At 31.5% G+C, this 13,724-nt stretch overlaps 1 protein-coding gene across 1 annotated transcript in view; it reads right to left on the minus strand.

The window, feature by feature from the left end:
* Positions 1 to 13,724, minus strand: part of LOC143051532 (uncharacterized) — a 125,553-nt gene that overhangs the window by 71,736 nt on the left and 40,093 nt on the right. Inside the window, exon 9 of the mRNA XM_076224423.1 lies at positions 9,815 to 9,904. Coding sequence (XP_076080538.1) covers positions 9,815 to 9,904 — 90 coding nt within the window. The remainder of the gene's footprint in view (positions 1 to 9,814; positions 9,905 to 13,724) is intronic.

Raw genomic sequence — 13,724 nt, forward strand, 5'->3', positions numbered from 1 at the left:
TTCTAGTACAATAACGTTCGATCTTGCAATGAAGTTAAAATTTATTTATACTGCTTTTTTGACAAAATCTTAGAATAAAAATAAAATTATGCTAAAGGGTCATTGTCGTTTGTCATTTGTTTCATTTCAAATTGTCTTAAGAAGAAATGATAATCATTTCGCCTGTTCTGACTGAAGCTTACAGCTAATTTCCTAATGTATGTAGATCAACACTTTGGTTAGTTTGCCTTCTTCGTTTGTATATTTTGTACAATTATATTTTGATAATGTCCAATTGAATTTAAATATCAAATCTACAGGTTAACATACCTATATATGAAGATGTCAATCTTAATTACAAAGCTTGAAAAAACATTTATACAAACAAAGCAAGGAAGCCAACCAAAGTTTTACCCTACATACATTAGGAAATTAGCTGTATGACAAAATTAATACTCAGCGAATATGAATTAAAATCAAAATGTGTTTGTGTTTAAAACTAAATTGTTGTAAATTTAACTTATGACAAAACAATTACGCCAAGAATAATATCCAACATAAAGTCTCTCCCTTTCATTTAGCTACAACTATGACCGGAAAGATTGAAAACAAATTTTGATTTTCAATGCCGGCAACAACCTCGTCTTTGTTTTAATTTCCAAAATTAGCAATTTAGATTTACATGTATAATAATTTATCCTGTTGGAGAAATTTTACTTTGTAGTTTTCAACAGACAAATTATTTCTAAATAAATTTTTGAATTAAAAACTTTTTGTATTTTATATTTACTGTCTCTTTTATTCAAAACACGTGAGGAAGTAATAACAGGGATTGTATTTTATGATAGATGTATAACGTTTTAGAATCAAAAACTTTAATTCATATATTGTACCTATAATTTTAATTTCCTTATATCTTAAATATTCAGAAATAAAGAATTCACAAACTTGATGGAATAATGTCTATACGTTCGTCTTAATCGGGAAAAATTAATGGTATGAAGAAGTCCGTCCGTGCTTTTGTATATCCATCTGTCAACAGTAGCAAATGAGTTCGATACGGCAAACTTCTGAAATTGACGCGAAAAAACCCACACACATCTAGTCTGATATAGTAGTTAGCCAGTGCCTTCTTTCATCTTTTTTTTTCAATAATTTGTAATGAGGGGCAGAGGACAAAAACAAAAGCGGCGTGAAAGGTTATTTTAAACAATTTTCCATTCCGACGGATGGTGTTTCTGAAGGTTAATATTGTGCGGCAACATCGTAAGATCTGATACTGACACATGCATTTAATCTCTTGTATTACCGGATAATAATTAAAGTAGGTGAATATAGTTGTCATTCTTGGAAATTTAAATGTGGGTTTCAAACGTCCAATTTGCGATTTTTTTCAAATAGTGCGCCAGCAAGGAAAGTTTGTACTATGACGTCAGGTGCAATGTTCTGAAGAAAGACAACTCTTTTCTTCAAAATGAACGAGAAAAAAACATGAAAATTACTCATAACTTTTTTGAAAGGTCGGTGACATACACTTTTTATTGCTTTATTTTGAAGAGTACACATGGCACTTTCCTTCTTGAAATTATTATGAAGAAATCACTGGTAGATATTTTTTAATACTGGAAACGTTTTTCATTTTTACGTTTTATTTTTGGCGGGAATAAAATAAATCATATTTTTAAAGATCAAAACAATACGGGTCTAAAACTCTTGAACCTGTATTTGATAGATACAAATCTACTGTTTAACGTGAAACAAGAATTATGCTTGTAGGTTTGATATAAAGTATTTTTTGGAGAGTTTATATAACAAGCACATATTATGTTAATATTCGGGAAAACACGAAACTGAGGTTGCTATAGCGACAAAACTAAGTCGGTGACCCCCAATTTTTTTCATCATATTTTGTTCCTCAAATCATGAAATACTTTCACACAAAATTTTAAGGAAAAATCACTGGTAGAAATGAATAGGCTGTTTGGTCTTTAAACAGGAAAACTTAAAACACTGACCAACGAACCATGAAAATGAGGTCAAGGTCAGATGAACCCTGCCAGACAGACATATACACCTTACAATCATTCCATACACCAAACATAGTTGACCTATTGCTTATAGTATTAGAAAAACAGACCAAAACACTAAAACTTAACATTGACCAATGAACCATGAAAATGAGGTCAAGGACAAATGACACCTGCCAGTCAGACATGTACACCTTACAATCATTAATCCATACACCAAGTACTGTTGACCTATTGCTTATAGTATTAGAAAAAACAGACCAAAACACAAAAACTGAACATTGACCAATGAACCGTGAAAATGAGGTCAAGGTCAGATGAAACCTGCCAGACTGATTTGTACTCCTTACAATCATTCTATACACCATACATAGCTGACCTACTGCTTATAGTATCCGAGAAATGGACCTAATCACATAACTTTAACCTTGATCACTGATCCATGAAATGAGGTGGAGGTCAGGTGACCCCTATCTGACGTACATGTAGACGTTGCAAGGAACCCATATATACCAAATATAGTTATCCTTTTACTCATAAGTGAGAAATTCACATAACAAAAAATCCAATTTTTTTTCAAGCAGTCGCTGAACCATGAAAATGAGGTCAAGGACAATGGACATATGACAGACAAATAGTTTACGCCGCCACCGGATAGTAATACCCATGTCTCACTCTACGACTTTCGTCACAGGTGAGACAAAAATGGAACACATATCCGGAGTCAAGAGTCAGTAATATGAAAATAGTCTATTTACAATAGATCCTTTTTACAAAATACTCAATACTCACCAAAAAGTATACAGATCATAAATTTTGAGATACGGGGCAACATGTAAAAAAAACCTCCCCCTTTTTTACAAAATACTCAATAACTCAAAAATGAAATTTTGAATCATCACCAAAAAGTGATAAACAGATATTAAGATTAATGTAACTAAGAAGTGTGTAAAGTTTTAAGCAATAATCAAGCAATAATCAAGAATCGTTTTTGAGATACGGTGCGACATGTGAAAAAGAATCACACCACTGTTTTAGTTACAAAGTGCCGTAACTCATAAAGTTTAAATCTTATTTTCACCAAAAAGTATACAGATCATTTGACCATCATAAGAAACAACTATATTAAGTTTCATGAAATTTAAATAAGGTGTTCTCAAGTTATGGTGCGACATGTTTACGCCAGACAGACGGACAGACACCGGACATTTGTATCCCATAATATGTCCCGTCAAAATTTTGACTTGCGTATAAAACTAGAGGCTCTCAAGAGCCTGTGTCGCGCACCTTGGTTTATGTGCATATTACACAATGGACACAGATAAATTCATGACAAAATTGTGTTTTGGTAGGGACTCTGTGGGATTGCGACGTCAAAGACGTTATATCTGCCACTGTACAAAATATGGAAAAATGAACTTTCTAAAAACTGCCAAATCAATGTTTTTGAGGCAGAAAAGTTATATAAAAGTAAATATCTCTGAAGCAAAGATTGTATTTTGTTTCAATCTGTAATATATGTGCACGAAATAATGGTTTTTTTTCACCTTTATTTACGATTACGAAAGCGTGTTGATCGCAACGTTCGGGAAAATGGGCCGTTTTTTAGCAGCACTAAGCATATTTCGTCTGTTATCGCTTTAAACCTTGCCATCAGAAATAGACCAGAGATGACTAAAATGAAAGTCTTTTAGCTCATTAAGATTTTTATGTAGGTATAAAGCTTCAATTCAACCATTAACTACCGTAAATTTTCGATTTTTTCAGAATTACGAACAGTATGTTATATTTCCTGATCTTCCCGAAGCTTATACTTAGTTCATTCGATTGTATGAAAGTTTTTCTTTTAGAAACCGGTCTTTAACTGCCAAAAATTTTTAAAAGACAAAAGCGATTTCTGTTTAAAGTAACGAATGTCACTCTAAAAATATGAACGTTTTCGCTTTTAACGTCGTCCTGATGCAAACGTAAAAGTTGAAATAAAAATTACACGCTGAGATTACAATATGATCCAATACCGATTTGTTTACGATAGCTAGGCAACCAACAGGCAAAATAAATCTTGCTTCCCCGATCAAGACTATTTATAGACACGGAATACTAAAACATTTATATTATGAAATAAATAAAAATAAGGAAATTATGGCATGTTAGATTGGTTAAAAACACATTTATTGCAAACATGAAGCAGCTGTTTCTAGACTGAACTGGTCAGTTGTAATTATACCAAACTGAACACGAAGAAAAAGAAAAAGACATTTAAAATAAAAAAAAAAAAAAAAAAAGCAAATTGTTCAAGGAGGCAAATGAGGCAAATGAGGCAAATGTCTCATGTTGGAAATTTCCAAAAACAAATTGAAACAAAAGCTTGTCTTCATATCAAATTGTTTTCACGGCGAATGTCTTGCAAGAAGCATGGTCCATATTTCTGATTTACTTTTAGTTTTCAGTGTCGATTGTCTTTTGTTCATTTATTGTCCTACTTTATGACTATAATCTTACGTGTAAATTTTCATTTGCAAATGTCTGGTTTCGCAATCTTGCATGTCCACCGATGTCCAGACATTGTGCGAAAAAATATTTTTAGAAGATATGATGCTACTGAACACAGAAAAATTTGGCGTTTCTTTATGAAGAATGAGGGAGGTAGGAGGGGTCCTGATCCCGAAATCCCGGGCTTAAAAACACGAAATCCCGAAATCCCGGATCCCGAAATCACGAACTTAAAAACACCCGATCCCGGAGTCCCGATAAAGGTCCTATCCCCCCTCAAGAATTGAACTTTAACATTAAAAAATACAAAACTAGCTCTCTTTTTTGTGTATTGCCATATGGCCTCTTACATTGAAGAGTTAAACTAAACTTGCATTAAGTCATGTCCAGATAGACACTTTAATAGTAAAAAAATTAATACGGAGTAAACTTGCATGGGACCTAATCGCACACATAGTCAATGCATATCAAAATTACAAATTAGCAATGGTCAGGGTTTTTATTCCGGTTTATCTTGATAGTCGCTGAAGGGTCTTCAACAATGAAAGAATCATTAATACCATAAAATAAGGTCGAGATGGTCCCTAGTGTCGAATTAAGGGGTACTTTTAAAAGGTATAATATTGCACTGTCACTATGTATATTTAAATTCAGTCATAAAAACAATTCACCAAAGTCTAAACACAATACAAGACAAGAACACGGTATTAATGATTATGAGAATTAAGATGTTTGCTTTATCCTACATATTGGTCTTTTGATGTTCTCCCTAAAACCTGAAAGTCTTAAATTACAATGAATTTATATATATTGTCGAAAAATATAGCAAAAATAATTGCGTTTCAGAGTAAGAGTCAGGAAAACGCTCAGAATGCATGAGTTTGCGTCATTTTTTTTACAGCTTCTGGAAGCCTTTAGTGACCGCCAGACCCCTTGCCAATTGGTTATTTTCACCTCGCTCTCGCTTCGCTCGTCTAATATATTTTGCCTCACTTTTAAAAAACGCTAGTTACGACCCTGATTGGATTTAATACTGACAAACATGAAGCGTTAGCACTGAATTGAATACATTTTACAGCTCATTTCCTAATGCATGTAGAACAAAACTCTGGTTAGCTTGCTTGCTTTGTTTGTATATTGTACAATCATTAGGATAACACCCAATTAAATTCAAATATGATATATACAGGTTAAACTATGCCTATATATATTGTTTAAAGATGTGAATCTTATTTACAAAGCTTGTATAAACAATTATACAAACAAAGCAAGTAAGCCAACCAAAGTTTTGCTTTACATGCATTAGGAAATTAGCTGTATTCCGATTAAAATCAACTTATTTACAAATGGGATTTTGTTTTGACTAAATCAGTTACGCATGGAGCGTCACTTCTCTATCACGAGCTCCTTAAAAGGTCATTTTCAACTTCTGTCGATTAAAGACGACCTTTGTGATAACAATATTCGAAAACTTAACTTTGGTTTGCGTAAACTTTACAAAGAAAAATTGAACATGTCCAAAACTAGAAACTGTAATTACCACAACAAAAAAACAAACAGAGTGGACGTGACCGGGTACATCCCAACAACAAAGACACTAGTAGGTAAAGATTGAGAGTACTTGCAGTTACTGACAGCAAGTTCACACTAATACGTTTGAAGTCTTCCTGTCATTCATCCCGCAATCGTTTATTTTTTAAGACCATAATTGAACGAATAATTTGATTTGCTATCTCAGTAACTGCGCATATATGAAATACTTGCCACTGAATTTTGAACCAAGTATAATCAATACCACACATCGATTCTTATAAAAAAAATCTACAGTTGATGAAGCATTTCTTAGTTGGTTAGACTCCCTTGTGTGATAGTTGGCGTTTTCATCCACCACCAGACAGATTTATTCGCATACTTAATGTTCATGCATTGAATTATTTCAATTGAAATATAAAAAAAATAACATCCTTTTATTCAACGAGTTTATTTCACTTGTAGGTAACAAATCCGAAGTATTTTAGAGTCTAAATTAATACTTAACATTGAATATTTCACACAAAAAATTACAAATATATATTACATTGTTGGTAACAGTTTTAAAACAATATCCGCGGCAAAATATTATAAAAGGATATTCAAAATTTTGCATTGAAAGACATATTCTTATAATAACTTTAATTGACATGTATCTGAAAAACTAAAAGAAGCTTTGCTTTCGGAGTGTGGAGTCCAGTGCAAAGAACAAGTGCTAGTGTACATTATACGTCTTTTTTCTGCTATTTGGTCGGATTGTTGTCTCTTCGGCAATTTCCTGTCTTCATTTTATTAGTTTTGGTAAAGTATACCATTCTGCTTTATTGTTGTGGTACATGTGCGTACCTGTAACAATTTACCCGAGTAGCTGCTATGACCCATAATTAGGTGAAATATCTATTTAAGAAATGTCATAATGTTGTGGTTAGACCTTCAAGGTATACCTTAGAAGCTTTCATACTGTTTATTTTGTTAATGATGAAGACTCTGGAAATAGTTTGGAAGATATTCAGAGAAATTAAGTTCTACCGTTTTCAGAAGAAGATACCAACATAATATTATCTTAACATGGCCATATTAAATAGATTGTAATTCATAACATATAATGAGATTGCTCACAATTTTAGTCCATATTTTGAAATGAATGTATAAGTGGCTGTGCAGGATGTATGAATACGCAGCCATGTCCGGTCACAATAGGGACGAGTCAGGGGTCTCGAGAAGAAAGAGTTTCACGCTTACTGCACGTTAAGAACTTTTGCAACAACTCCTGTGTGGGTCCAGGTGTGGTCTGTTTGCTGATGCAAGGGAGAACAATTATGTCTCTATTCCTTATACACCTACACTGTCCCTATTCCTTATAGCTGGTGGCTATTGAAATTCCTCTACTTTTACCCGATCAATCCCTAAAATACCTTTTGAATCTATTGATAATTTGTTCTCATCTTGATTGTATTTGAAGTATTTGCCACTGTACATGAAACAAAATGCAATATATTTTCACCTTGACTCAAGAGTGAAAGGATTTGTATAACGGAACATGACAGCGTCGTTACAACAAAAAACAATTTGAAATAAAAATCACAAAAACATATTCAGACACGCATCATATTGCACATAATTTGGTTATCATGTTAACTGCAAATTTTAACTCAAAAGCGTCGAAAAAAAAGACACACAGCTTAGCTTCAAGTTATAATCTATCTACCTGAAATCTTGAAGTCATCATGGTCTATGCAGAGGATTCATATGGAAAGATTGATATATATATTGAAAGAGAAAACTTGTTTTCTTTAATTGTATCATTTAAAAAAAAATGGTAGAAAGGGTGGAGACATGCAGTTCTACCCCTTCCTTCCTTCCCCTCCTTCCCCTTGACCCACAAACCGACCAATGATAGCCTTACTAAATACTTGATGCACTTCTAAAAGAAGAAACTGGTATGTGTTTAAGTCATTTGGTCAAGTACTACATGTTAATCAAAAAAAAAAAAATTAAAAAAATCGTTTTCAATGTATTGTGCTAACTTGTTCAATTTCCCATATTTCCCTGTGCGAACTGAGATTTGTATGGACAATGATCATACGCTATTAAAAATAGTTAATTTTTGAAACGTTTCTGCTCATCCTGTGTATGACGTGTGCTGTGGTATTTATATTACTAAGTCTTTAAGTATTTTTAATGGTAAATTGAAATGTTGACAGACAAAATGTATATATTCATGAATACCATGCAGATGCTTGGGGTCAAAGGTCAAACATATAAATGAAAACGTTGGTCCTATTATATTTCTACCATCTATATATTTCAAATAATACATGCTTTTTGTGTATTTATGTCACTTTAAAAAAATCCCACAGAGTCCCTAGTTTTGGTGATCATGATGTGTTTGTAGATCTAACTTTACTGGACATTCTTCTTGCTACAATTATCTCTATCTATAATGAACTTGGCCCCGTAATTACAGTGGAAAATATATTCTAAAAATTTACAAAAATTTATGAAAATTGTTAAAAAATGACTATAAAGGGCAATAACTCCTTAAGGGGTATACTGAAATTTTGGTCATGTTGACTTATTTGTAGATCTTACTTTGCTGAACATTATTGCTGCTTACAGTTTATCTCTAGCTATTATAACATTCAAGATAATAACCAAAAACTGCAAAATGTCCTTAAAATTACTAATTCTGGGGCAGCAACCCAACAACAGGTAGTCTGTTTTGTCTGAAAATTTCAGGGCAGATAGATCTTGACCTAATAGATTATTTTACCCCATGTCAGATTTGCTCTAAATGCCAAATTTGGTTTTAGAGTAATAAGCCAAAATCTACATTTCACCCCTATGTTCTATTTTTAGCCATGGCGGCCATCTTGGTTTGACAGGGTCACGCCACACATTTTTGTTAACTAGATACCCCTAAGATGATTGTGGCTGAGTTTGGATTAATTTGGCCCAGTAGTTCAGAGGAGAAGATTTTTGTAAAAGATTACTAAGATTTACGAAAAATGGTTAAAATATACTATAAAGGGCATAACTCCTAAAGGGGTCAACTGATCATTTCGGTCATGTTGACTTATTTGTAAATCTTACTCTGCTGAACATTATTGCTGTTTACAGTTTATCTCTATCTATAATAATATTCAAGATAAAAACCAAAAACAGTAAAATTTCCTTAAAATTATCAATTTAGGGGCAGCAACCCAACAACGGGTTGTCCGATTCATCTGAAAATATCAGGGCAGATAGGTCTTGACCTGATAAACAATATTACTAGATGTCAGATTTGCTCTTAATGCTTTGTTTTTTTAGAGTTATAAGCCAAAAACTGCATTTCACCCCTATGCTCTATTTTTAGCCATGGCGGCCATCTTGGTTGGTTTGGCAGGTCACCGGACACAATTTTCAAACTAGATACCCCAATGATGATTGTGGCCAAGTTTGGTGAAATTTAGCCCATTAATTTCAGAGGAGAAGATGTTTGTAAAAGTTAACGACGACGGACGACGCCGAACGCAAAGTGATGGAAAAAGCTCACTTGGCCCTTTGGGCCAGGTGAGCTAAAAATAAGAGACATCCAACAGATGAGAACACAGATTTTAAACATTTGTCTTTCACATATGCCAACATGTATATTAGGCAACAAGCTTGGAATTGTTAACTGACAAAAATTACTACAATGACATTGAAAACTACAGGCAACTGAATTGTAATTTCTTTGTACCAAGTCTGTTTTGTCTCTCATAATCTGTAAATATCTTTCAAAGTAAGACAAGAGTATTTACCTTAAGAAAGTTCATCACTTCTTCCTTCTTCCTTTTACTCTCTTCATCATCATATTTTCCTATTTCTACCAGATCATAAGGAGTCTTACCCTGAAAAACAATCAAATAACCTGTCATTAATTATACATATATATATCTTTTATTTCAAAAAACTGTAAAACAATAAATAATAGGTAAATTATTGCACTAATGTTACCTTTATAACATGTATAATGCAATAAATAATAGGTAACTGTTGAATAAATTTTACCTATACAACATGTACAATGTAAAACGATAAATAATAGGTAGTTGTTGCATTAATGTTACCTATATAACATGTATAATGCAATAAATAATAAAGTAATAGGATCAGTTTTATCTATACAATGAACCTTAACCAACAACAAATATAAAGTATACAATGCAGAATGGTCTTATTTATACTTGACATAAAGACCAGTTAACCTAAACCAACAACAGATATAAAGTATACAATGCAAAATAGTCTTATTTATACTTGACATAAAGAACAGTGAACCTTAACCAACAACAAATATAAAGTATACAATGCAGAATGGTCTTATTTATACTTGACATAAAGACCAGTGAACCTAAACCAACAACAAATATAAAGTAAACAATGCAGAATAGTCTTATTTATACTTGACATAAAGAACAGTGAACCTTAACCAACAACAAATATAAAGTATACAATGCAGAATAGTCTTATTTATACTTGACATAAAGACCAGTGAACCTAAACCAACAACAAATATAAAGTATACAATGCAGAATAGTCTTATTTATACTTGACATAAAGACCAGTAAACCTAACCAACAACAAATATAAAGTATACAATGCAGAATAGTCTTATTTGTACTTGACATAAAGAACAGTGAACCTAAACCAACAACAAATATAAAGTAAACAATGCAGAATAGTCTTATTTATACTTGACATAAAGACCAGTAAACCTAACCAACAACAAATATAAAGTATACAATGCAGAATAGTCTTATTTATACTTGACATAAAGACCAGTAAACCTAACCAACAACAAATATAAAGTATACAATGCAGAATAGTCTTATTTATACTTGACATAAAGACCAGTGAACCTAAACCAACAACAAATATAAAGTATACAATGCAGAATAGTCTTAATTATACTTGACATAAAGAACAGTGAACCTAAACCAACAACAAATATAAAGTATACAATGCAGAATAGTCTTATTTATACTTGACATAAAGTACAGTGAACCTAAACCAACAACAAATATAAAGTATACAATGCAGAATAGTCTTATTTATACTTGACATAAAGAACAGTGAACCTAAACCAACAACAAATATAAAGTATACAATGCAGAATAGTCTGATTTATACTTGACATAAAGACCAGTGAACCTTAACCAACAACAAATATAAAGTATACAATGCAGAATAGTCTTATTTATACTTGACATAAAGACCAGTGAACCTTAACCAACAACAAATATAAAGTATACAATGCAGAATAGTCTTATTTATACTTGACATAAAGAACAGGGAACCTTAACCAACAACAAATATAAAGTTTACAATGCAGAATGGTCTTATTTATACTTGACATAAAGACCAGTGAACCTAAACCAACAACAAATATAAAGTAAACAATGCAGAATAGTCTTATTTGTACTTGACATAAAGACCAGTGAACCTTAACCAACAACAAATATAAAGTATACAATGCAGAATAGTCTTATTTATACTTAACATAAAAAACAGTAAACCTAAACCAACAACAAATATAAAGTATACAATGCAGAATAGTCTTATTTATACTTGACATAAAGACCAGTGAACCTTAACCAACAACAAATATAAAGTATACAATGCAGAATACTCTTATTTATACTTGACATAAAGAACAGGGAACCTTAACCAACAACAAATATAAAGTATACAATGCAGAATAGTCTTATTTATACTTGACATAAAGACCAGTAAACCTAAACCAACAACAAATATAAAGTATACAATGCAGAATAGTCTTATTTATACTTGACATAAAGAACAGTAAACCTAAACCAACAACAAATATAAAGTATACAATGCAGAATAGTCTTATTTATACTTGACGTAAAGAACAGTGAACCTAAACCAACAACAAATATAAAGTATACAATGCAGAATAGTCTTATTTATACTTGACATAAAGAACAGTAAACCTAAACCAACAACAAATATAAAGTATACAATGCAGAATAGTCTTATTTATACTTGACATAAAGAACAGTAAACCTTAACCAACAACAAATATAAAGTATACAATGCAGAATAGTCTTATTTATACTTGACATAAAGAACAGTGAACTAAACCAACAACAAATGTAAAGTATACAATGCAGAATAGTCTTATTTATACTTGACATAAAGAACAGTAAACCTAAACCAACAACAAATATAAAGTATACAATGCAGAATAGTCTTATTTATACTTGACATAAAGAACAGTAAACCTAAACCAACAACAAATATAAAGTATACAATGCAGAATAGTCTTATTTATACTTGACGTAAAGAACAGTGAACCTAAACCAACAACAAATATAAAGTATACAATGCAGAATAGTCTTATTTATACTTGACATAAAGAACAGTGAACCTAAACCACCAACAAATATAAAGTATACAATGCAGAATAGTCTTATTTATACTTGACATAAAGAACAGTAAACCTTAACCAACAACAAATATAAAGTATACAATGCAGAATAGTCTTATTTATACTTGACATAAAGAACAGTGAACCTTAACCAACAACAAATATAAAGTATACAATGCAGAATAGTCTTATTTATACTTGACATAAAGAACAGTGAACCTTAACCAAAAACAAATATAAAGTATACAATGCAGAATAGTCTTATTTATACTTGACATAAAGAACAGTAAACCTTAACCAACAACAAATATAAAGTATACAATGCAGAATAGTCTTATTTATACTTGACATAAAGACCAGTGAATCTTAACCAACAACAAAAATAAAGTATACAATGCAGAATAGTCTTATTTATACTTGACATAAAGACCAGTGAACCTTAACCAACAACAAATATAAAGTATACAATGCAGAATAGTCTTATTTATACTTGACATAAAGACCAGTGAACCTAAACCAACAACAAATATAAAGTATACAATGCAGAATAGTCTTATTTATACTTGACATAAAGACCAGTGAATCTTAACCAACAACAAAAATAAAGTATACAATGCAGAATAGTCTTATTTATACTTGACATAAAGACCAGTAAACCTTAACCAACAACAAATATAAAGTATACAATGCAGAATAGTCTTATTTATACTTGACATAAAGAACAGTGAACCTAAACCAACAACAAATATAAAGTATACAATGCAGAATAGTCTTATTTATACTTGACATAAAAAACAGTAAACCTAAACCAACAACAAATATAAAGTATACAATGCAGAATAGTCTTATTAATACTTGACATAAAGACCAGTGAACCTTAACCAACAACAAATATAAAGTATACAATGCAGAATAGTCTTATTTATACTTGACATAAAGACCAGTGAACCTAAACCAACAACAAATATAAAGTATACAATGCAGAATAGTCTTATTTATACTTGACACAAAGAACAGTAAACCTAAACCAACAACAAATATAAAGTATACAATGCAGAATAGTCTTATTTATACTTGACGTAAAGAACAGTGAACCTAAACCAACAACAAATATAAAGTATACAATGCAGAATATTCTTATTTATACTTGACATAAAGAACAGTGAACCTTAACCAACAACAAATATAAAGTATACAATGCAGAATAGTCTTATTTCTACTTGACATAAAGACCAGTGAACCTTAACCAACAACAAATATAAAGTATACAATGCAGA

The sequence above is a fragment of the Mytilus galloprovincialis genome, chromosome 11 (genome assembly GCF_965363235.1).
Source record: "Mytilus galloprovincialis chromosome 11, xbMytGall1.hap1.1, whole genome shotgun sequence".
Classification (NCBI taxonomy): Eukaryota; Metazoa; Mollusca; class Bivalvia; order Mytilida; family Mytilidae; genus Mytilus; species Mytilus galloprovincialis.